Raw genomic sequence first — 26,201 nt, forward strand, 5'->3', positions numbered from 1 at the left:
TGGGTGTATCTTACACCTGGGCTTTGAAAATCTGAGGGAATGGGGCTCCTCAAACGAGTGTTCTAAAGGACAAGGGAAGCTGATTGGTTGAAACCTAACTTTGTTCTCTTTTTTAACAAGGACCATGATATGTTACAAAACTAAAGATCCTGCCACCTTTCTAGTCTATGTTTAAAACGTCATAGCTATTTTAATGTACAGTGAGACTCCCATCTCGACGATGGGGAATGATTCAAGCATGTGAATTTATGAAAGATTCCAATACTGGAGAAATACAGTTACAGGTAAGTAACTTATTTTCTTTCTGTCCATTCCCTTTCACCCACACACCTCTCCCGATGATTTAGTGCTGCCATTAATACGATCCCAAGGTATGCAAACATATGATATACTCAAATGATGCTGATGTCAAATGCTGTCAATTCCTCCCTGCTCACTTCAATGGTGTGTGGAAAAAGTCCCATGAATTGATGAAAGTGCACCAGTTGCTACAAAAGAGGGGTTCTCTGTGGGAATAAAATGAAAGAATGTTTAAGTCCACTATACTACTGGTGTATTAGACCTGACATATTATCAAGCCAGAATTGTTATTGCAATAGATACCAAATACAACCTTTCCCAACCATACATAGAGCATCAATGCATATATAGAATACTTATGGCATGTATTTTTACATTAAGGAAACAATTTATTGCATCAGGCAAATATTTAATTTTGTTGATGAAAGTCCACAAAACACCCTTTATCTCCGTTGCTCATTGTATAAAGTCAGGGTGTCCACATATCCTATTTCACTGTTTGGTCCGTTGGACCACATTGTTTTCTTAATGTAAACAGAGGGGGCGGTGTCCTTTGTAGTCACACATTCACGACTCCTGGATACCTACGTGTTGCCCTCTCTGGACCGCTTTTGCGAGTAATATTAATTGGATGCTTCACCTAGAAAAGATGCCATTTTCAGACAGAAGGCGCGCATCTTGCTTCCTTTAATCTTGGTTTGACTTGGCATCCCCCCACCCCACCCCTTTCAAATCTGAAAAAGGAATAGCAAAGTGACTGTGAGCACATTACCTTTTTGATGCTGGTAGGATTAGTACTCCCTCCTTCAGAACACCCATTCACCCTCCCTTCAGTTAACACATGGTACAGGGCAGACAGAAGCTTTCGTAGGGCCTTGGTCACTAACGTCTTGTACCTCCTTTCTGATTCTCGAGCTCTTCGTTCAAAAGAAAAACATTGTACTGGGACGCATTTGGAGGTAGGTCCTGTACATGGCGCTACCTAGTCGTGACTCGTCATGACTAAAACCCCAAACCCCGCTTTGGTTTTATATGAATACATTTAGTAATGTTAGCAGTGTGGGGCCCTAAAAAGATTGGGGTATGGGTGACCCAGACTCACGGATTAGTGGTGGCACTAGACACACAGAGGGACATTTGCATATGGAGGCATAAACATCACTTTAAAGTAACAACATTTATTCTGACCGTGCGTACAGACTAACTCAGGCAATTATCAGAGACTCAAAGGAAAGAGAAAGGAAGATAGAAGTATGGAACCACCATGAAGTAACCTTTCCTGTTAATCTGACTGTGCAACTACCACCAGTTGTAAATGCCAGTCTTAAACTTTTTTTCACAGAAAGAAGAAGGAATGATTCAAGGAGAGCTTAATAATTCTGACTCCTCCCAGTATATCAGAGAGCTCAAGGACCAGATTGATGAACTGAAGGCAGAGGTAAGAGCATGTTTTCTTATATGCAATTTACTTGCCTGTAGCATTTTTCTTTCTTCATTTTCCTGGTTTGCAAATTTGCACCATTTACACTTTTCCCTCCTCCCTAGGCCCCCAGAGAAAATCTTTCATCTTTCAAAGATTGTTTTTCCAGAGGTTGAAATAATTCTTTAACTTGAATGTCTAGTGATGCTAGATAGCGAACACAAGCTTTCCTGAAAAGATGAGGATATTTCACTTGGAAGACTCAACAAATCTTTCCCCAAAAGTGTGTTCATTCTGCACTTTAATTACTCAGTTTTGGCACTTATTTTGGGAGGAGTCTGCAAGCCTGTCAATAAGGAGGTCCAACTGTTTCACTCACAGAGGGGAAGTGATGGATGCACAGACTATGAAGAAATGTGTGTAGAAGCTACAGAACATAAATCAAGCTTAATGTAAAAGGCAGAGATAGAGAATTGTCAGATACTGCACGAAGCACATGCTTCAATGGGAGACGGCTTGTAAGAAGGGTACTGACATCTGCTAGTGAATAGCCAAGAAAGAGGTCTCATGTGAGGAGGATGGCATAGAATGTGGGGCAGTGGGAGAAGGACAGCACGGCCTGTGCTGTTATGGGAAGAGGACAGGACAGAGTAAGATGAAATGATGGGAGCTCAGCAATAGTTGGTTGAAAAGGGGAGTGCACCGCGTAGCGTAATGCGAATAGGAGAGAAAACAGTGCATTGTAGAGGGAGGTTTGAGTGAATTGACCTGCCATTTATTATGCAAAATAGAAGATTGAACTTGGAACTAAAGAGAAAACCAGCATCCAGTTTGTGTATATATGAATAATACCTCACAATGTGGTATACTGTGATGTAGACATCATGCACAGCGTTGTGTGATTGGATGACAACACTGTAGTAAGCGTTAATAGAGAACAGCAGTGTATAGCAGTGTGGTGTGAATGGTAAAGAAAGCTGATAAGTCTTGTGATTAGAAAAGTACGTTGTTTTCTAAGATCGGGAGGGAATGGCATGCTTAATTGCGAAAGAGAAACAGCACACTGATACGCTGAGAGGAGGACGAACTAAAAAGAACACCAAAGAGGGAGTCTAAGCTACATTGAGTTTGGTAAAGTGGGAGAGAAATTTTAAAGGGGGGAGAGAAATTTACGCTTGTGATGCTTCAGCGAGGTGTGTGACACAGAAGAAGGACAACAGCACAGCATCTGATGCAAGTGGAAGGCATAGTATGCCAGAATGAAAAGAGGTAGACAAAAAATAGGATTGCAGAAACAATTGAGTAGAGCAGCACAATTGAGTTGAAGAAATAATGGATTATTTTTAATGGGTTCTTAATATTCATAAATATGTAATAACTATATCTATATGCGGGATCGCGGAGCTCTTAAAATAATTTCTTTCCAAAGATTTTATATGAGAAAATTAAATAAAAGGAAACAGTGTCATAGAGTTTTTTTGAGGATGGGTAATTTCTCCTTCATGGGATCTCCATAGAGAATCACAACTGCAGAATAGTCCCGTCCAAATATGGGATCTTTGAGTATTTTTGGAAAATAATTAAATGTAGGTCCTTTTTTTAGGAATGTGAATTATTTAAACATATATATTTGGCCAATTTTGTTTTTTTCTGTTAAAAAACACGACTTTAATAAAACCATATTAAAACTAAATTTGAAAAGCTAGATGTGCTGCAGCCCTTAGAGCTGGAAAATGAAACTGAAACATTAAGGAAACACAATCCACCAATCAGATGCATGCCCTTTCAATAGCAGTTGCTTCAGTTCTCTTTTCTGGCTCCTAAAGAAAACATCCTAGAGTTCTGAGCTTAGCCGTTTTGGATTCTTCTTAATTTTCTAACCTATACATTTTGATTCTTCTTGACGTTGTGTTTAGAGTCCTTTTCATTTTTGGCAAAATGCCACCTCTTTTTGTGAAATGTCTTTTCTGGTGTAGACAAAAGTCAGACCAGTGTGATTTCTGTGTTAAAATGTCCAGGAGAAAACTCAAGGAGAGAGGGAAGATTAGACTTTACAGTAAGCATAAAAACAATAGTTGTGAAGAACTTGTCTCTCACAGTTTAAAAGGAACCTAGAGATAGGACTACTTAATCATACCTCCTACTTAAATGATCCCTATCTTTAAGCCTTGATCCTGGATTTCATTGAGGTCGACTGTGGGCTCCTGGGGCTGATGACCTCCTGAATCCTGCAGGTTGAACATGGCAGGTGGCATATGCAGACTCGGCAGCAGGATCTGAAGTTCCAGTGGGCCCAACATCAAGTAGGCATCTCAGACCACATTCTGATTTTGGAGTAGACTGCAAAAGACCTGCAGTGGTGGGTGCTGCATCACTATTGAGTCAGCAGTGGTCCCCTCTCTCTTTCCCACCCAGAGCCGGCAATGGTAACTTATGGATCACCTCTGGGCTGGGGCAGTCATTGAGGGAGGTAGAGATCAGAGGTCAACCTTCTGGAGCTGAGAGCCCTCTGTTTGCCAGTGAAAGCCTTCATTCATTCATAAAGAGGAGGCTGGTTCTGGTGCTCACGGACAGCACTACTGACATGTGGTATGCGAAAAACAGGGTAGGGTGGGGTTTCTAACCCTGTGCCTGGAGGCACCTCTGGAAATGGCTGGACTTCCAGGGAATTTTTATGATGGCGAACTACCTGATGGGCTCTGAATGTGGGCGGACTCTACCATCGGCAACTAGCAGATCACAAATAGCTGTTACACCTGGAGGTGGAACAAGGCCTCTCGCAAATGGGAAAAACCTTGCCGCAATCTATTCGCCACCACGAGAATGGTCAATGTCAACTCTGTTACAAGTTAGAGTTTCCGAAGCATCTCGCTCTGACACGAGTTCAACCTCGATTAGAACTTGGGACTCCTGTATGCCTTTCCACCCGATACCACTCCTGCCCCGAGTTCTGAAGAAGATCAGGACCGACCGGGCTCAAATCATCTTAGTGTCTCAAGTACAGAACACTGAGATTATGTGTTAGACCTGACATCCTTGCTGTGGTCTTCCACCAACCCCTTCCGCACCTGCTCTCCCCCAAAAACTATTTTGCCTTCCCCCTACTATTTCCTGAATTTTGTTTTTGTTGGTATTTGGACTCTGTGCACTTTACCACTGCTAACCAGTACAAAAGTACTTTTACTCTCTCCCTGAAACATGGTAAAATTGGCTTACACCAGAATGGCATATTTAATTTACATATACGTCCCTAGTATATGATACTACAGGGCCTGTAAATTGGCTTACACCAGACTGGCATATTTAATTTACATATGCGTCCCTAGTATATGATACTACAGGGCCTGTAAATTAAATTCTACTAGTAGACCTGCATTACTTATTGTGCCAACCACTTAGTTAGCTCTTTAAACATACCTCAGGCCTGCCATTGCAGCCTGAAGTGCAGTTTTAAAACTGCTATTTTGACCTGGCAAAATAAACCCTTTGCCAGACCTAAACCCTCCCTTTTAAGACATACAGACCCCTTTAAGGTGGACCCGATAAAGCCCATAAGGAATGTGCATTGTATTTAAGAAGTCCTTTTAAGCTTCTCATGTTCTGGTTGTGAATTTGTGTTTCGCTACAGTGAGACTTGTTCCTTGCATTGGATTACAATGGGATACCTTATTACATTTAAAAGGTGCTAACTTTTGATTGGGAACGGGTAGGAATATCATGTTTGGACTCACATTAATTGTGATTTAAAATCCTATTTAATAGTAAAGTGCATTCTGATAGATACATCTGCCGTGTGGATTCCTCACCTTGTGAATATCCCCTTGCGTCAGCAACATTCGGAAATTCTTTTCGTAGCCTCGCGCCGACGAGGACTTGGACGTCATAGAGACACGGCATCGCACGCGACTCCGCTGACATCACCGACGCCTATAATAGGCCCACGCCGGCGTGATGACATCAGTTCCCTTTTTTCCGCGTCGTCGACGCTAACGGTTTCGGGAATCTCAGTAGCCAACTGGTACTTTGTTGCCTTTTTGTTACCGCTTTCTGCTTCTTTGTTTCTTGTCTCTTCGACGATGTCGACAAAGAAGACCGGCTTCAAGCCCTGCAGGGAGTGCGGGAAAATGATGTCCATAACTGACCCGCACGAGGACTGCATTTGGTGTTTGAGCTCTGATCACGATGTGGATGGATGTTCGTCTTGTCGGAAGATGAACCCGAAGGCCCTGAGGGAAAGAGAGACCAAACTCCTGGTAGCGAAGCTGAAGGCTGGAAAAGGAAAATCTTCGAGGTCTCGTTCTCGAAGGGCGAGGTCGAGGTCGAAGTCAAGATCCGGATCTCGAGAGGAGTCGTCTTGGAGGTCCGCTTCAGACCATGCTTCGAAGTCGAAGAGGAAGCATAAGAAGAGGAGGCATGAGTCCCAACGTCGTTCCGTTAAGGAGTCGGGCTCGAGGTCGAGGTCACCGAAGAAGGTACGTTCTAAGGTGGTTACGCTGGATGTCTCAGAACCTGAAGGTGAGGCCTCGCCCTCGGAGTCGCGGGTGCAGTCGCCGACTCCGGCTTCGAATCCGTCTCCGGCGCCGTCCCCGAGATGAGAAAGAGGTTCAGGTGGATGTGGATTCTGCGCCTGCCGAAGAGCCGAATCCGAACCCTCCACAAGACCAGCCTGAGGGTTTACAGCCACCCTTTCCAACCCCAGGCCAGGACCCATCGGCGTTTTTGAACGCTATGTATGGTGTCTTTTCAAGGGCGTGGTACCCCTCTGGCGCACCTTCGGGTCCCATGGGTCCTCTGGCCTTCAATCTAGGAGTCCCTCACTCCTATCCTCCTGCTCCATTCATGCCCTATATGCCGGCTCCGACGCCGCCATGGCAATTTCCGGCTCCGCCGAGGTCGTCGACGCCGTTTCCGGCGTCGCCCGCTCCAGATCGACCTCGAGAGCATTCTCGCTGGGCCATCGGATTCGATACCGACGTCGATCCCGGCTCCGTTGGAGCCGTTGGTGGATGCGGCTGCGAGGCGTGTAAAGGAGAGGTCCAGAAGGGAAGCTCAACGCCTTTTGGAAGAGTGAAGGTATATGGAGTTGCATCCTGATATGGAGGAAGGTGAATTGGAGGAGGACTGTTTTGAGGAACTGGCTGACGCTGGTAGCCTGGATTTCTCTCCGGAGTGGGAGTTGCCTTCAGGCTCTGATACACCTTCTAAGGACGTCCAGCCTTATCATATAGTGATGAGGAAGGCTGCGGAACTTCTTCAATTGACTTTGCCAACAGTGGAGTTTAAATCCAATCTTCTCACAGAGGTTTTGCATTCGCCTAGTTCTGTGGTAGAACCATTGCTTCCGTTTAATGATGCCTTAACGGAACCCATTTTGGAGGTGTGGAAAAAACCACTGTCCGCTCCTGCAGTATCTAAGAGTGTGGCAAGAAGGTACAGGGTCGCACCTGAAGACCCTGCTTTTTTGACGTCTCATCCATCACCAGAGAGTCTAGTCATTCAAGCAGCCTGTTCCAAAAAGAATGTGAGTGCCTTTCCTCAGGTCCCCGGTGAAAAAGAGGCAAAGAAACAGGATCAGGTGGCTAAAAAGACCTTCTCCTCTGCAAGCATGGCGTTGAAGTCGACTAATGCCACTTGTCTGATGGGGAGGTATGTGCATGCCCTTATGGATACTATGGGTACTTTAGCTCCTAAGATTCCTGATGCCAACAGGAAGGATTTTGAGGAGGTAATTTCGGATGCACAGGCAGCGGCTCGCCAAGTGATACAGAGTGGTCTGGACACTGCGGACTCGGTGGCACGTATCATGGGCACTGCTGTCGCCACTAGAAGATCAGCTTGGCTAAAATCCTCAGACTTTTCGGCTGATGTTCAGGCGACTTTACTGGATCTGCCGTTTGATGGATCTGGTCTCTATGGGAAGAAAGCTGAAACGGCCCTGGAGAGATTTAAAGACAGTAGGGCGACTGCTAAATCTTTAGGTCTCTAGATCAGAGGTTCTTCGGCCAGGAGATTCAGTGGTTTTGGTCGCTCTTCCTTTCGGAATTACCGACAAGGTCAGCAGCAGCAACAACAACAGCAGCAGCAGCAAAATTCCATGTACAGATCTTACAGGGGAAAGCAAAGAGCGCGTCCGCGCGGGCTGGCGCAGCGGGCGCGCCGGATACGCGCCGAAGCCGCGCCTAAGCCAAGCCCGTCTGCGCCCGTCCGCGCTAAGATCGCGCCAGGCGCAGGACACGATGCCCTCTTTCCCGCTACCATTAAGTATGACTTTAATGAGCTACTCGCACTGCAAGACATAGCGGGAGTTCATTCATGCAAATGTAAGGTCCCTACTGATCCCTTGTCGGGCCCATTCTCATGCCGACATTGTAAGTGGACGTCCTTGGTCGACCCCCCCAGAGTCCCCAAAGCATTGCCCATATCAAAGAATAAACCCACTACTTTTAAGGGAGGACTTATCAATGCCAGGTCCCTAGCTTGCCACAGTCAGGACATCCATGACCTAATCCTACATCATGGCTTGGATGCCCTTTTCATAACCGAAACCTGGCTCAATGACTCTTCCAACCCAGATCTGGTAACTGCCCTCCCCCCAGATTTTACCATCTTCAGGCGGGACAGACCCATCGGGAGAGGAGGAGGAGTTGCCCTCGTTATTAAAAAATCTTTTACCTGTCATACCTTTGATCTGGGCTATCTTAAGGATAGCGAAGGTTTGGGTTTTTCGATTAGAATTAATGCCTCCACCTCCTTCTCTGGAGGACTTATTTACCGCCCTCCAGGTAATGCTACCCCTTTCCTCGACTCTCTTGATGAGGCTCTGGGGTCATCCATGACTCATTATCCTACTTTTACTCTCCTTGGCGACCTTAATCTCTATTTGGAATCCTGTACGGACCCCCACAATACTAGTTTCCAACAGTCGCTAAGCATTTTTGGTCTCGCCCAACTCATTTCTTCCCCTACACACTTGGCTGGCCATATGCTAGACGGTATTTGCTCCAATTTGACAACCTTAACTACGTCCCCCCCGATTCCTCAAATCTGGACCGACCATTATTTTATCCCCTTTTCCATAATGGAAAAATCTTCCATGTCCTCCAATGCCAAGCACTCCCCCCCTTCTTTCTCCATTAATTGGAAGAAAGTGACCGAACGCATTAAGTCAGATCCCCAATCATTGAAACCGGCCCCCATATCAGTCGGTGATGTAACGTCCGACTCCCGTAATTTTCATATCTGGATTGACCAAATTGTCTCTGACAATTTGGGTCCAAACGCCCATCATCCAGACCGCCGCCAAAGAAAGCCCAATGCTCCTTGGTACACCCAGTCTCTCACGGAAGACCATCTCCTTTGCAGAATTAAAGAAAGGAAATGGAGAAAAACTTATGATGAAGCCTCCAGACTACTTTACATACAGCAGAGGAAATTATATCTCTCCAACATCAAAGCTGCTAAAAAAGAATATTTCACTAAAGCCATAGAGGATGCCCAACAAAAACAGCAAACCATCTTTTCCATTGTTAAGTCCTTTACCCATCCTAAAGCCCTAGTACCCGAAATTCCCCCATCCCAAACCTTATGCAATCAAATTGCTGATTTTTTCACAGATAAAATCATCAAGATTCAGAAGGAATTTCCCCAACCCACTTTTACTACCCATGAAGCTGGCACAAATTTTTCCACTCTGGCCAATTTTCCACAAATTTCGCTTCAACAAACCCGGAAGGCAATTCTTGCCTGTAAATCCGGAGCTCCTACAGACTCATGCCCCCCTAGTATCCTTCATTATTTTATTGAAGCTGTAAACCCTATAATCAATGCCATCATTAATGAATCTTTCACTTCAGGCATTGTACCTGACGACTGGAAAAAGGCCATTGTAAAACCCTTAATGAAGAAGCAGAACAAGTCCCCCACTGATCTCACTAATATGCGCCCGATCTCGCTATTACCTGCCTTAGGTAAAATTGCTGAACAATTAGTGTACGGGGTGTTAAAAACTCATGTAGAAAACAACCAGGTTCTGCACCCACAACAGTCAGGTTTCCGTCCTGGCCATTCCACAGAGACTGCCTTGATAGAATTATCAGACTCTATTAAGTTCTTGCAGGATGAGGGGAGACAGGTGGTACTCATCCTGCTCGACCTAACAGCCGCATTCGACACCATCTCACACGCCATTCTTATCAACAGAATGCGGGAGATTGGCGTGGCAGACACTGCGCTGGCATGGTTAGTTTCGTTCTTATCTAACAGATCGCAAACGATTGCACTAGGCCCCTTTAAATCCAGCGAGAGATCCATCACATCAGGGGTTCCCCAGGGATCCATACTCAGTCCCCTTTTTTTTAATATTTACATGGCTCCCCTCCTTGCAGTGATCGAATCCCATGGAATCCTCGCTACATCGTACGCTGACGACACTCAATTGGTCGTCACTATTGATAGGAAATGTCCTGATGCTGAACATAGATTCCAGAACTGCCTCTCAGAGTTCTTTTTATGGCTAAATAAAAATCATCTCAGATGCAACAGCGCAAAGACCGAAATAATACCTTTAGGAAAAGACGTATCCTTCTGCCCAAAAGATTGGTGGCCTAAAAATTCAGAAGCCCCTCCGAGCGCTGTATCCTCGGCACGCAACCTTGGCATTCAATTTGATACATCCCTTTCATTTGATGATCATGTTCGCATCACTGCTGGATGCTGTTTTAGTCTCATCAGATCATTGAAGAAATTCTTCGACTTCCTCCCCATTACAGCTAGAAAATCAGTCGTGGTTGCTTTAATTCTCTCCCGACTTGATTACTGTAATGGATTGATGGCAGGATTGAAGAAGTCTACTCTTAGAAAACTTCAAAGCATCCAACACGCCGCTGCCAGACTTGTGCTTAAACTTCCCAGAAGATCCTCTGCTTCAGCTGCCCTCAATGTCCTCCATTGGCTACCACTCCACAAAAGAATCTTGTTCAAACTTTTACTGACTGTATACAAAGCAACCAGGAAAACAGGTCCCCTCTACTTCTCCAAGCGTTTTACCTATTACAATCCACTACGCTGTTTAAGATCCTCAGGGACCAATCTTGTTATAATTCCAAGATTTAAGTTAAAAACCAAGGGGGGAAAAACCTTTTCCGTCCTGGCTGCCAGAGCCTGGAACAACCTCCCTGTTAATCTTAGGCAAGCTGAAACTGAACCCCACTTCAGGAAACTTCTGAAAACCTGGGTGTTCCAGCAATCTGACACTTCAGTCCTAGCAGCTATATGATCTACTTTACTTCCTCGTCTCCAACTATCTTCTGCTTGCTTAGCGCCAAGATGCTCCTCCCGGAGCGATAGCCGCGCTTTATAAAATTCCAAAAATATCAAATATCGTGGACGTCAAGCCTCTTCCTCCTCCACTTCCTCCAACCCTCCAGCCTCAGAAAAGCAGTCCTAGATCCGCCATTCAGGATCATGTGGGTCCGGTGGGGGGTCGGCTTACCCATTTTCTACAGGATTGGGAATCGGTTACATCAGATCTTTGGGTTCTCAATCTTGTAGAAAATGGGTATGCCCTTCCCTTTCGGGAATTTCCTCCCAATTACCCTCCTTGCCAAGGTTTTTGCACGGAGGAACATTTGTTGCTTCTGCAGGAGGAAGTGCAGACTCTATTAAGAAAGGGTGCGATAGAGGTGGTCCCAGAGCAGGAAAGGGGTCAGGGATGCTACTCCCGGTATTTCCTGATTCCCAAGAAGGATGGCAGACTTCGTCCAATCCTGGATCTCAGGATCTTGAATCTCTATCTGAAACAAGAGAAATTCAAGATGCTCACCCTTGCTCAGGTTCTTCAAGCGCTGCTAGAAGAAGACTGGATGGTGTCGCTCGACTTGCAGGATGCGTACTTTCACATCCCAATCCTGAAGTCGCACAGGAAGTATCTCCGTTTTACGGTGGGATCGCAACACTATCAGTTTGCGGTCCTTCCATTTTGAATTACTACTGCGCCTCGAGTCTTTACCAAGGTGATGGCGGTGGTGGCAGCGCATCTCAGAAGGTCGGGGATTCCTGTATTCCCCTATTTGGACGCCTGGCTGATCAAAGCAGAGTCGTCAGAGAGAGTGTTCCAACATCTGCAAGAGACAACCCAGTTGTTGTACAGGTTGGGTTTTTCGATAAATGTACCCAAGTCTCACCTGGTGCCCTCCCAGCGCATCCTGTTCATAGGTGCTGTACTGGACACAACTGTATGTCGTGCATTCCCTCCTCCTCAAAGGATTCGCGACATACAGGAAATGATTCCTTTATTTTACAATGGAGCGGTTGTTCCAGTCCTGAAGGTCCTTCGTCTGCTCGGTCTGATGGCTTCCTGCATTCTGTTGGTCAACCATGCACGCTGGCACATGAGGGCGCTCCAGTGGTGCCTCCGCAGGCAGTGGTATCAACACAACAGAGATCTCAGGGAGTCAGTGAGGATCTCCAGAGAAGCTGCGGCGGATATGTCTTGGTGGGGCGTGGAAGGCAACCTGTCTCAGGGGAAGCCTTTTCAGCTGCCTCCTCCGGTGGCCACAGTAATAACGGATGCATCCACTCTAGGGTGGGGTGCTCATCTGGGGGATCTGGAGGTCAAGGGTCTTTGGTCTCCAGAGGAACCTTCTGGAATTGAGGGTGATTCTTTTGGCACTCAAGGCCTTCCTCCCTTCCCTTCGCGGTCAGTCTGTTCAGGTCCTGACGGACAACACAACCGCGATGTGGTATGTCAACAAGCAGGGAGGAGGGGGGTCGCATCTTCTTTGCAGAGAAGCTCTGCGTCTCTGGTCCTGGGTTCAGGACCATCAGATTTGTCTAATGGCAAATCATCTGGCCGGAGTTCTGAACGTTCGTGCAGACAGTCTCAGTCGGCAGTTCTCAGCCGACCACGAGTGGAGGCTTCATCCAGAGGTGGTTCGTCAGGTCTTTCGGACGTGGGGAACCCCTCGGGTGGACCTGTTCGCCACTCACGAGAATGCTCACTGCCCGTCATTTTGCAGTCTCCAGTATCCGTTGCAGGGAGCTTTGGGGGACGCGTTTCAGTTGAGTTGGGGTTCACAACTCCTTTACGCATTTCCTCCCATACCCTTGATCCCTCGGGTTCTGAGGAAGATTCGCCAAGACCGGGCCCAAGTTATATTGGTCGCCCCGGATTGACCAAGAAGGGTGTGGTACACAGATCTTCTTCACCTATCCTCGTGCCCACCGCACCGTCTCCCTCTCAGGGCAGATCTCCTCTCTCAGATGGAGGGCTAGGTTCTACACCCACACCTCCAGACCTTACACCTTCATGCCTGGAGATTGAACGGGGCAACCTGAATTCTTTTTATCTCCCGCCTGATGTGGTGGATGTAATTCTTTCGGCCAGGCGTCTTTCCACCAAGTCAATCTATTCCTATAGGTGGTCCAAATTTGTTTCCTGGTGTGCAGAGAAATCTATTGAGCCCTTGAGAGCTCGGTTGTCCGACATTCTTCTGTTTGCTCTTTCTTTGGCCCAGCAGGGTTTTGCTGTGGCGACTGTAAAGCACAAGTTACTACTTGTGTAACGATACATTAGTTAGTGATAGATTCCTTACCTTAGAATATCCCCAGGCGTCAGACTGGATCCGGAAAATTTTGCGTAGCAATACCCCTGCGCGCCGGCAGGCGTCGTCCGCGGCTCCGCGTCCGTCGTCGGCGTTGTTAGCGCCGGAATGACGTCGTCGGAGTACTTAGACGCCGCCCATGCGCGCTGACGTCAGTTCTGATACACAGCTTTTCCGCGTCTGATACGCAGAGCCATGATAGAACCAACACTGGTGCCATGAAACTAGGGCCCTGAAAGGGGATGACCTTAACCCTAGATATCGGTTCGCAGAACGGGGAGGATGGGTGAGTCGGTAAGGAATCTATCACTAACTAATGTCTCTCACAGATATATCGTTACACAAGTAGTAACTTGTGCATCTGAAAGAGACACGTTAGTGATAGATTCCTTACCGTAGAATAGATACCCCAGCAATACCAACCCCGGTGGTGGGTCTGCGAACCAATAATCACACCAGAAAGTCCCGGAGGACGGAACGGCCAAAGAAGCCATCCCTCCGGACTTGGCTGTTCAGGCAGTAGTGTCGGGCAAACGTGTGCAGTGAGGCCCACGTAGCTGCCTGGCAAATGTCCTGCAAGGGCACTCCTCGGCCCAGGGCAGTGGTAGTCCCCGTGGCCCGAGTGGAATGAGCCCGCAAGCCGACAGGGGGCTCCTTCTTAGCCAAGGAGTAACATGCCTGGATACACAAGATGATCCACCGCGAGATCGTCCTCTTGTGCACCGCTTTCCCCTTCTTAGCACCCACGTAACCAACAAAGAGTTGGTCATCCGCCCGGAACTGACGTGTGCGATCCAAGTAGAATGAGAGCGCACGTTTTGGGTCCAGACGGTGGAGCAGCTCTTCCTCTTTAGAGGGGTGCGGTGGCGGAAAGAAGGTTGGCAAAGTGATGGACTGCCCGATGTGGAAGGCTGTGACAACCTTGGGCAGGAAGTATGGCTTAGTACGCAACACAACCTTGTCCGGATGGACAGAAAGGAAAGGAGGGGTACAAGAAAGAGCCTGGAGCTCAGTCACTCTCCTGGCAGAGGTGATGGCAACCAGGAAGGCAGTCTTCAAGGTTAGAAGACGAAGAGGACAATTGTGAAGTGGCTCAAAGGGAGCGCACATCAGAAACGTTAGAACAAGGTTCAAGTCCCACTGAGGCATCACAAACGGAACAGTAGGGAATGTGTGTGTGATGCCCTTCAGAAAACGATTTACAATAGGGGACTTGAACAAGGAAGGCTGATCAGGCAGCCTTAGAAAGGCTGAAAGGGCGGAAAGTTAGCCCTTGATAGTGCCCAGAGCAGAGCCCTGCTGGGCAAGAGAAAGAAGGAAGAGAAGAACCTCAGAAAGAGGGGCAGCAAGAGGATCCACAGCCTTTGCTGTGCACCATGCCACAAATCTGTTCCACCTGCAGGCGTATACCGACTTAGTAGAGGGACGCCTGGCTGCCAGAATGACATTACAGACTTCAGGAGCCAAGTCAAATGGCCTCAACTGCCGCCGCTCAATCTCCAAGCATGGAGGTGGAGACTGGACAGGTTCGGGTGGAGGACCGTCCCCTGCTGCTGCGACAGAAGGTCCTCCTGAAGAGGCAGACGAACCGGGGGATCGACTGACATACTGAGTAGCTCTGGATACCAGTACCTTCGTGCCCAGTTCGGAGCCACAAGGATGACTTGGGCCCGGTCGCGCTTGATCTTCTTCAGCACTCTGGGCAGAAGTGGTATATGCGGAAAGGCCTATAACAGACCGCAACTCCACACCTGACGAAAAGCATCGCCGAGCGAGTGCCGCCTTGGAAATTCCAACGCGCAGAACTGATGACATTGCGCGTTCTCTTCGGTGGCGAATAGATCTAACCAAGGCTCTCCCCATTGCTGAAAGAGGCCTTGCGCCGCGCCCGAGTTCAGACGCCATTCGTGATCCATCATGCACCGACTGCTGAGTTCGTCCGCCCTGGCGTTCAGAGAACCTGCCAGGTGTTGAACCACCAGGGCCACACCCTGCTGTTCCAGCCACTGCCAGAGGCGCAGAGCCTCCTGGGAAAGGGTCCACGACCCCACCCCGCCCTGTTTGTTGCAGTACCACATGGCGGTGGTGTTGTCCGTGAACACCTGCACTACACTCCCCCGGACAGAGGGGATGAATGCCTTCAGTGCTAGACGAATCGCCCGCAGCTCCAAGAGGTTGATATGGAGCCGGGACTCCGCCGGAGACCAGAGGCCTCTGATCTCCGCCTCTCCCGTATGGCCTCCCCAGCCCTGGAGGGACGCGTCCGTCACAACTACGTGCTCCGGCTGGGGAAGGGAGAGGGATCTGCCACTGACCCAATCGCGGTCCGTGAGCCACCACTGCAGCTGTCTCGCAGTGTCCTCCGAGATCAGGACATGGTCGGAAAGGTTGCCCTGATGCTGGGCCCACTGAAACTTCAGGTCCCACTGCAGAGCCCGCATCCGCCACCGAGCGTGATGCACCAGAAGGATGCAGGAGGCCATCAGCCCCAGAAGCCACAGCGTCAACCTGACCGATACCCGGGATAAAGGCTGAAAGAGTGGAATCATAGCCTGAATATCCCGGACCCGCTGTTCGGGAGGATAAACCCGAAACTGCGCCGAGTCGAGAACCGCTCCGATGAAGAGGAGCTTCTGAGAGGGGCACAGGTGTGACTTTGGCACACTGATGGAGAACCCCAGCTGATGCAGGAGGTCTGCCGTCGTCTGGAGGTGGCTGACGACTGTCTGGGGCGAGCCCGCCTTCAACAACCAGTTGTCGAGGTAGGGGAAGACTGATACCCCTAACCTGCGCAGATGAGCTGCGACCACCGCCATCACCTTTGTGAACACCCGTGGGGCGCTGGTAAGGCCGAAGGGGAGCATGGTAAATTGAAAGTGCTCATGGCCAACCGTGAACCGCAGGTAGCGCCGGTGGGCCGGCAGGACGGGGATGTGGAAATAAGCGTCCTGCAAGTCCAACGCTACCATCCAGTCTCCTGGGTCCAGGGCAGCTAGTACCTGAGCTAGTGTCAACATTTTGAACTTCTCCTTCCGGAGGAAACCGTTGACGTTCCTTAGGTCCAAGATAGGGCGGAGGCCCCCTTTGCCCTTCTTGGGTACCAGAAAGTAGTGGGAGTAGCAACCACACCCTACTTCTGGCCCAGGAACGCGCTCGATGGCCCCCTTGGCCAAGAGGGCCGTAACTTCCTCCTGCAGAAGTCGCAAATGATCCCCCGAAACTCGGTGGCACTGCGGTGGCATGGCTGGAGGGGTTGCCTCGAAGGGGAGGGAGTAGCCCCTTCGGACAATTTGCAGCACCCACCCGTCCGACGTGACATTGCGCCGGTGGAAGAGGTGATGGCGAACCCTGCCACCCACTGGCATCACATGGGCCTGAAAACACGGACTAGGAGGGTTTTGCGGCAGGTGCTGCGGAGGGAGGTGTGGACTGGCCTCGGCACTGTCCCCGACCGCCCTTACCGCGATTTCCACGGCCACCACCGCGCTGCTGAACATTCTGCGGTGCGTGGCTGGCAGCTCGTGTGGGGACGCCCCTTCCGTGGCCACGAAAGGAGCGAAAGGCACCCGATTGCTGGCGTGGGGCCGAGAGGCCCAAGGACTTGGCCGTAGCCCTGGAGTCCTTGAAACGCTCAAGCGCATGGTCTACCTTGACGCCAAAGAGGCGACGGCCATCGAACGGCATGTCCAGAAGAGTGGACTGGACATCGGGCGAAAAGTTGGCGGTCCTCAACCAGGCGTGGCGTCGAACCGCCACTGTCGTTGCCATCGCCCTGCCCAGTGAGTCCGTGGTATCCAGCCCACACCGGATGGAATATCGCGCTGCATCTCGACCCTCCGCAAGGGCTTGGGCGAGTTTAGCCCGGACCTCCTCCGGGCATTGTGGCAGCACGTCCGCGACCGTATCCCACAGGGTGTGGGTGTAGCGGCCCAAGAGGCATACGGTATTGACAGACCGCAGTCCCAAACTCAGGGACGAGAACACCTTCTTCCCGAACTGTTCATACCTCTTGGATTCCCGATCGGGCGGGGCCGTCGGGAATGCGGTCTGGGAAGTAGAGGCCTGGATGACCAGGCTCTCGGGGGTGGGATGGGTGGACAAAAAGCATGGGTCGGGCGGTAGCGTCTGGCCACGTTCCTATCCACAGGCGGACCTGAGGCGGGCTTGGACCAAGTGCCCACAAGAACGTCACACAAGGCCTCATTAAACGGCAGCAGTGGCTCACTGGAGCTTGCCTGCGGTTTAAGGACCTCAGTGAGGAGGTTAGTCCTCACGGCCGCGACGGGGAGCTCAAGGTTTAAGGCCTTGGCCGCCCTCATCAACACTACACTGTAAGCAGCCCCCTCCTCCGTAGCCACGGTGGGAGGGGAGACAAATCCAGTGTCTGGCGAAGTGTCAATACCACTGGCCTCCTCAAGCTCATATGTCCAGTCCTCTTGAGACTGGCATTCCTCTGCCAGAGGGTCAGCAGACCCCTCCAAATCTCCCTCGTCACCCATCTCCTGTAGAACAGGTTCAACAGACGGGGCCTCCTCATGGAAATAAAAATCTCCAGAGGCCGTCGGAAGTGGCGCCCAACGGCGCCGTTCCGGCGCCAGAGTCGGACCGAAGGAAACATTGGGGACGGCGTCCACAAGGGGCGCCGGGGGTGACACCCGTGGGGCCGGCGCCGGTGAGGTCGTGAGGTCGACCGGCGACGATCCGGAAGCGGATCCGGTGAGGTCCTGCGGCGCCGGGACCGAAGTCGCCGGCGCCGCCGGGGCCGAAGCACCCGACGGCGTAGAGGCCGAAGCACTCGACCCGCTAGGGCCTCCAGCCGGGGCCGCTGGGCCCGAAGGCGCCACGGGACCCGGCTGAGGAGGGAGGGACCTCATGGCCATGAGGTACCGTTCGATCTCCTCCGGCGTCACGCCATGCCAAGGGACCCGAAGGTGTGGGGCAGGTGGCGACGCCTGCGACTCAAGCAGAGCCGCGTGGGTGGTGTCACCCGAACCCCCGGCCGCATCGCTCGAGCGTCGGGGTGGGTCGGAGGAACGATGACGCCTCTCCGACCTCTCATGCCTCTTACCTGAGGTCTTGGATCCCGATGACCGATGTCCACTCCCGGAGCTGCGAGGACTCTGACCTCGCGACCGGTCCCTCGACCTCCCGTGGGACCGGCACCTGGAGCGGCGCGGGCCGGCTGCCGTAGCTCAAGCCGCTTGCGGGACCGCTCCCGCCTAGCTTTTGACGTCGGGGCCCGGCAGTCGGAGCAGTTACGGTCGTCGTGGTCGGGGCCTAAACACCTCAGGCACCGGCGATGGGGGTCGGTAACCGACATTAGTCGGTCGCACTTGGAACAGGGTTTGAACCCGGGCATCCCTACCGGCACCGTCGGAGTCGAAGACTCGTACTAGAAAAGCGATCAAAAGATCGAAAAGTTTAGTCAAAAAAGACTAAGGGGTAGAGCTTCTCCGGATCTGCGCTAGCTGGCGCGGAAAAAAGAAGAACTGACGTCAGCGTGCATGGGCGGCGTCTAAGTACTCCGACGACGTCATTCCGGCGCTAACGACGCCGACGACGGACGCAGAGCCGCGGACGACGCCTGCCGGCGCGCAGGGGTATTGCTACGCAAAATTTTCCGGATCCAGTCTGACGCCTGGGGATATTCTAAGGTAAGGAATCTATCACTAACGTGTCTCTTTCAGATAGGTTATTTATCGGCCTTGTTGGCATTCCTTTGTTTGCCGGACCAGCCGTCTTTGTTTAAGTAACCTATTGTAATGCGTTTTATAAAAGGTCTTACCAACAAATTTCCTCCAACTCCATTTATTGTGCCTCAATGGGACTTGAATCTTGTCTTAACCTACTTGATGGGTTAACCCTTTGAACCCTTGCACAAGTGTCCCATGAGACTTCTGTCTTTTAAGACTGTTTTTCTTGTAGCAATTACCTCGGCAAGGAGGGTAAGTGAGCTTCAAGCTCTTAGTTCGAAACCCCCATTCCTGACCATTCATACTGAGAGAATGGTACTTAGGACCAGGGCTGCTTTTCTGCCTAAGGTGGTAACTCCCTTCCATCTGGGGCAGTCCATTACCCTCCCTACCTTTTATTCTCCCCCTCACCCTTGCAAGGAGGAGGAGCGGCTTCACCGCCTAGACCCTAAGAGGGCGGTGAGTTTCTACCTCGATAGGACTAAAGACTATCGTGTGGATGACCAGCTTTTTGTTGGATTTGCTGGCTGTAAGAAAGGAACTGCGGTGCACAAGCGCACTCTGTCGAGATGGATTATCCTGTGTATAAAGATCTGCTACGCCCTGGCTGGTAAGGAACCTCCAGAGGGTATTAGAGCTCACTCTACTAGAGCGAAGTCTTCTACCTCTGATTTGGCATGGGGTGTGCCTGCAAAGGATATTTATAGAGCAGCGACTTGGGCTTCCCTCCACACTTTCGCAAAGCATTACTGCTTGGATTCCGAGGTGAGGAGGGACGGCCACTTTGCGCGCTCTGTCCTCCAGGATTTCTTGGTATAGCAGAGTGGACACCCTCCTCCGGGATTGGGGACTGCTGTGGGACTCTATTCGCAAGGTGAGGAATCCACTGGCAGATGTATCTATCAGAAGAACAAGTTACTTACCATCGGTAACGCTTTTTCTGGTAGATACAGTATCTGCCTGTGGATTCCTCACTGACCCACCCGCCTCCCCGTTGTCCACTCTTCTATACCTGCTAAGTGTATATTTGAAAGAATTTTTTAATGGATGTATTTATATGTTCATGCATATTGCATTGTTTTCACACTGTGTGTGATGATTTGAATACTGTGTACTATGTGTACTATTACTGTTTATGTCGGTCCGTCCGTGTGCCTCGGGGGCACGGAAAAAAGGGCGGAACTGACGTCATCACGCCGACGAAGCCCTATTATGGATCCAGTGATGTCAGCGGGGTCGCGAGCGGAGTCGTACCCTCTGTGACGTCGTCCATGACCTCACCGGCGTGGAGAGCTACAAAATTTACCGATTGGCAGCTGCGCAGGGGATATTCACAAGGTGAGGAATCCACAGGCAGATACTGTATCTACCAGAAAAAGCGTTACAGAAGGTAAGTAACTTGTTATTTTGGTGCCTGTTGCCAGTGTCCTGGGTCACATAAATAGTGAATAGCAAGGCTGGGGGGCTTTGTGTAGTCCACACAGACAGTGAGACAAATTGGGGACTAGATGTTGGTAGGACGGGCAATCCTTGAAGGGTGGTTGGGGTTGGAGGTGTTCTCTCCCTAGTTACATTTCAAAGGGCTTCCCTTCAGCACACACAAAGGAACCTGACACAAGCCTTTTGCCACCCCACACGTCTTGGAACCTTGGCAAGGGAATAAAGACATTTCCAGTACCAGATGTGGGAGTCACCCACTTCAAAGAATGCCACCAGGTACACAAATATTGGACCCTTAGACAACACATCAGTACACTCCTGGATCTGTGGAAGACTTCAGAAGGACTGCCTGGACCCCCAGGGGACTGCCCTGCTGCTTGAGGCCTGCCTTGTTACCTAGAGGACTGCTGTGCTGTTACTAGAGGACTGCCCTGCTGTTTGAGGCCTACCTTGCTCCCCAGAGGACTGCCCCGCTGCTAGAGATCTGCCTTGCTGCTTGAACGCAGGACTACCAGAGTGACTCCAAGGGCTATTTTAGTGGCCTCTTGTGTGGGCTACAAGGACATAACGAGACCTTGAACCCTGCATCTGTCCTCTGCTGGAGTGAGCTCTAACCCCTGCTTCCCCCCTTCAAGAGGTGCCCCCGGTCCTGAACCCTTGGACGTGGTGTTAGAAGTTATCCTTCCTAAACCAAAACCTTGGAACTCAGAAAAAGTTTCAACAACAGTTATTGGAATAACTGACAGAAGACGGGGGCCTACCCTCCAGCCAATCTGCCCAAGGTGCATCGCAGGTCGGCCTAACTGAGTGAAAGTATCTGGCCTCCTGGAGCCCTTTTGAAAAGTCAAGGTAACTGGCTCTGGTAAATGCTAGATAATAGATGGTAGGAAATCTTGAGGACTGTACAAGGATATGAAAAAGAGCACTGGTGAAAATTATTCCAACTCCTTAGGTATGCTGTCAAAGAGTACCTTAAAGCACAGTTAATCTTTCCTGTTGCCTAGGTTCCTCGGGCTCTGTGAAGGGAGACTGTAGGTGCAAGGTTGCTCTGGTTCTGTAAAATGGATTGTCCAGGTGACACCTGTTTAATAAGCTTTGTATTGGCAATAAGGATGTTGTACATATATTTCTCCTCAGATAACTGATGCTGTGACCACACTATTTAACATTTAAAGTGTCCTAAGATGATCTGCGAATGCTATAAGTAAAACCACAAAAAATTGCAAACGTTAGTCATCAACTTGCCTGACCACATAAAAAACACATTTACGGGTCTGGTCAGCAACAGTTTGGATGCCTCTAAACCGAATCAAGAGTGCGGTCTAGACTCTGCCAGCATGGAGACTTGATCCATGGGTACGGCTATCACACTGTGTTCCTCCACTTGGATGTGTTTCACTAGTTTCTTAGAAAAGATACTCTTAACTGTTACTCACATGCCCTTCAGTGGCTAATGGCTGTGGAGTGAGAAGTCCAACTCTTTCCTTAATTTCATCAAGAACAGCTCCGCTATGGACCCCACTCTGGGCCTAGCCTCCTCACCGCAAAGCATTTCCACCAGCTGTACTGAAAGTTTTAACGCTATTCAAAGGCATAACGGTACTTTCAGAGACAACCTTCAACCAATACAGACACCTCAATAAATATACCACATTGTAGGGGCGCCATCACCAGAAAATTCACTCTCTTTCCTCATCACTGGCTGTGCTCTCTCAAATATTTCTCTCCCTCCCTCTCTTGGACCCCCATCTTCTACTGAGGGGGGTTGAGGGTGCTCATTTTCCCACCAATTGTGAGACAACCCAACCAGATTGGATTGTTGGATCATCCAGCTATACTGCAGGAGCTACACTCTACACTTCCTACCCCTGCTTCTAGACCTCTCATTCCACCGTGATATGTTCTTCTGCCCATACCTTGATTTTGGAGGCAGAAGTCCTCGCCCTGTTGAGCAAAGGAACATTATTGGCTTTGTCTCTGGATTAAAGTGGGGCAAGATTTCTTGCCTTTAGTTCCTGGTCTCGAAGAAAGATGGGGTAGTGAGGCTCATCCTCAACCTTTTCGTTTGGTAGGATAAATTCAAGAAGCTGTCCTTAAGCCAGGTCCTGCTGGTCCTCAATGCAGAGGATTGGTGAAACCTGAGATTCAAGGCAGGATCCCAGTACTATAATTTCACATTCTTTTCATTGTAAATGATGGCTACACCATATGTCTTTACAAAAGTACTGGCAATTTAACTGCGACCGGCAGAAGTCCATTTATTTCCATACTTTGATGACTAACTAGTAAAAGCGCTTATAGAGGAACACCAACAGCGCACAATGACTGTTCTCTTCCAGGGGATCCTCATCAATAGTCATAAGCACTGAATATTCCCGCCCATGTGCGGGGACCCCGGAAACAATATAAAAATATATATGGAAATCACATATATCTCGCTCCCCATATATGTATGTACATATATCATTTTTTCTCACACCAATGCAGCCCTAAAACTGAGGCTAAACAATGTAATTACTCACACATAAACTGTATTAGCAAGCATATAAAAAACACATTAGATCAAATAGCACTTGAACTCTGAGTTTTAATGAGCAAAACACTCATAAATTGTGAAGATTGCTAATAAATAGACATTGTTAGCCTACAGGCTGCATTGAAAAGCAATAGCATAGAAAATGAAAGCATTTTTAACAAAACTGGCACTGTGCCTTTAAGGCAGCCATGATCCCTGGCTTCCCATCATGCCTCAGGGGTGACAGTTAGGTCAGTTGTTCTTTCCGGCTCCTTCTGTCAGGACCCTGGTTTAACAGCTCCCACCTTTTTGACTTTCTGTCAAAAATCCTTTGTGATTTTCTTCAATTTTTGCTTTCACTCTACGATTTTTGGCCTTAGAGTGTTAGTGCTGCCTTTTTTGACTTTCAAAAAAGGATAATTTTTGTCAAGATGCCTTCTCTTTTTGACACCTGCCCTTCCTGTGGGAAGAAGAAGGCAAGGACTGATACACATCCTGTGTGTATCCTCTGTCTCCCTGAGACACACTCTGCAGATTCCTGTGAACACTGCAAGACTTTGTCTAGGAGAACCCTCAAAGATAGAGAAAGAATAAGGATTGATGGTCTTTCTGAGAGAGGTAGGTCTCCTAAGAGGCAGAAAAGGCGAAAGATGCGATCGACGTCGAGAGGAGTCCCGACTTGTTCACCTTCGGCGTCGGGTTCGGCGTCGAAGATTCCGTCGACGGCGACGAAGACGAGTCACCTTCCTTCGACGGCGAAGACTTCACCGTCGAGAACCAAGGTACCTCCGCTGCCGTCAACGGGGCAACGGGCAGCGTCGAGGGAGAGGTCTCAGTTGTTGCACAGGAGCTCAACGTCGAGACAGCTGTCGTTGAAATTGCATCACCAGTCTTCGACGTCGAAGCTTCGTCCGTCGACGCCTAGTCAATGGCGTTCGACGTCGATGCAACCTCTGTCGGCGTCCAGTCATCGACGCTCGACGTCGAGGCACACTCCGTCCTCGCCCCATCACTGGCGTGCGACATCGAGGCACTCTCCGTCGACGCCACATCATCGGCGCTCGACGTCGAGACATTCTCCGTCGTCACCCCAGCATCGCCGCTCGACGTCGAGGCACTCTCCGTCGACGGCACATCATCGCCACTCGATGTCGAGAGACTCTCCGTCGACGTTGGCTCACACGGGACGTTCAACGTCAAAACATCCTGCGCCGGAGTCAGAACATCGACGCTCGACATCGATCCATCTGTCGTCGACTTCACAACACCAAAGATCGACGTCAAGACAGGTCTCTCCATCAGAATCCAGAAAGCATTCGACGTCCAGTCATCAGCCCTCGGCGCAACCTACATCTGCTCGAGGACGGTGCTGTCTGGGTCAGCAGCGACCCAGAAGACCACGACGTCGAGTTTGCCACCTCTGTCGCCAGGTCCACAAAGATCTCCGGGGTCGGCGTCGGCTGCGGAAGGAGAATCGACCTCAGTAAGAAGACCTAGGTCTGCAGAACATTCTCCTGTGGGCATGAGCCTCCCTGCTAAAAGGAAGAGAGGTCCAGCGGATCAGACTTCTCAGAGTCGGTCTAGATCCCGTTAAAGAGACCCTTCAAGAGGAGACACTCCAGTGAGCCTTTCGTCATTGTCTTCAGGCTCTAGATCTTCAGATCGAAATAGATCACCGGATGTGGTCATCTATTCCTCTGGCAGTGAGAGGTCAAGACATTCTCATGCAGGTTCACAACATGGTCAGAGAGCATCACCCCCTCCGTCACGTTCACCAGCAAGGAGAGAGTTTCAGAAGTCGCCTCCCTTCAGATCACCACGATGGGGTAGGCATGGGACCCCAGCCAGACAGGTGTCCAGACCCAGAGATCGGACACGCACCCCGATGCGTTCCAGCAGATGGAGGTCCAGGTCTAGGAGTAGAAGAAGGGAACGCAGATCTCCCACTCCCTCCTCATCTCCTACTCGCTCTCACAGAGATTATTCGCCGACCTTGACGGACAGTCCTCCCTCGAGAATATATCCAGTGGACGACATCTTCACTTTTCAAGACATCTTGGGCAGAGGGGCGCTTAAGCTGGGAGTCCCCATGACGACTCACCAGGTCAAAACCTTGGTGATTTTCGAGACTTTGCACCACAGGTTAGCAGCCAAACCTCTACTACCCTTGGTTCTGGGTATTATAGAACCTGTGATGGAGGTGTTCCTTACACCAGCAACAATAAAGGCCGCCCCAGCGAGGATTCTGAAGAAATATCGTTCACCAGAGGAGGATGCTCTTTTCCTCAGGGCCGACCCTCCACCAGACTCAGTGATTATTGCGGCGGCTAGAAAATCACATGCTGTGGCTTCCTCCTCCACAGTTCCTCCAGATAAGGAGAGCAAATCGCAGGATTCTTGGGGAAGAAGAGTCTGTAACACCTCAGCCTCACTTCTGAAAGTTTCTAATGCGGAAGCACTCTTCGAGTGATCGATCCCTGTGGGGTTCTCTGCAGCGGTTCACCGAAAAACTACCGCAAAAGGATCGGAAGGACTTTGTGGAGATTCTCTTGGAGGGCAGCCAGGTCTCCAATCAAATAATCGGTGCAGCTGCAGACGCAGCTACTTTATCAGCGCACGGCTATGCACACGGGGTATGTGCAAGGAGATCTTCCTGGCTGCGTCTGATGGACCTTAAACGGGAGGCTCAGTCCCGCATCTTAAACTTGCCCTTCTCTGGAACATCGTTGTTTGGGGCAAGTACAGACGAAAAGATGCAGCGAATGAAAGCAGAGTTGGACACTCTTAACGCCGTAGGGCTTGAAAAGAAGAAAGAGTTTAGAAAAAGGTTTCGCACCTACAATTAGGGCTTTTCCAAGCAGAGGGTTCAAACCCCTCAGTGGCAGAAGGGTCAGGACCAACAGGGGCAGCAGAAGTCTCAGTTCAGAGGCAGGCGCAATTCCAGAGGCGGTGGAAATCAGCACCAGGGCAACAATTCCAACAAGGCCCAGTCCAAGCAATGAGTCCTTCCTTCCCCCAGCGCCGTTGTCCACTCCAGTGGGGGGGAAGCATCGTGCATCATATGACAGAGTGGCAGGCCATTACAAAATACCGCTGGGTGTTGACTACACTTCAGAATGGATACTGTCTTCGTTTCCAACGTCTGCCTCCACCCGTTTCTCCAATGCCAACATCAAGGCATCAGGTAAATCTTTTGAAAAAGGAGGTGGCTATACTCCTCGAAAAGACAGCTA

The 26,201-nt window shown here is 49.9% G+C and overlaps 1 protein-coding gene across 2 annotated transcripts in view; it reads left to right on the forward strand.

Moving 5' to 3' along the window:
* The window catches only part of EVI5L (ecotropic viral integration site 5 like), a 1,151,000-nt gene that overhangs the window by 1,073,329 nt on the left and 51,470 nt on the right, over positions 1-26,201 (forward strand). For both annotated transcript variants that reach the window (XM_078681273.1, XM_078681266.1), the window contains one exon: positions 1,643-1,738. In XM_078681273.1, the coding sequence (XP_078537399.1) occupies positions 1,643-1,738 (96 nt within the window). The remainder of the gene's footprint in view (positions 1-1,642; positions 1,739-26,201) is intronic.

Source organism: Lissotriton helveticus, chromosome 1_1 (genome assembly GCF_964261635.1).
Source record: "Lissotriton helveticus chromosome 1_1, aLisHel1.1, whole genome shotgun sequence".
NCBI lineage: Eukaryota > Metazoa > Chordata > Amphibia > Caudata > Salamandridae > Lissotriton > Lissotriton helveticus.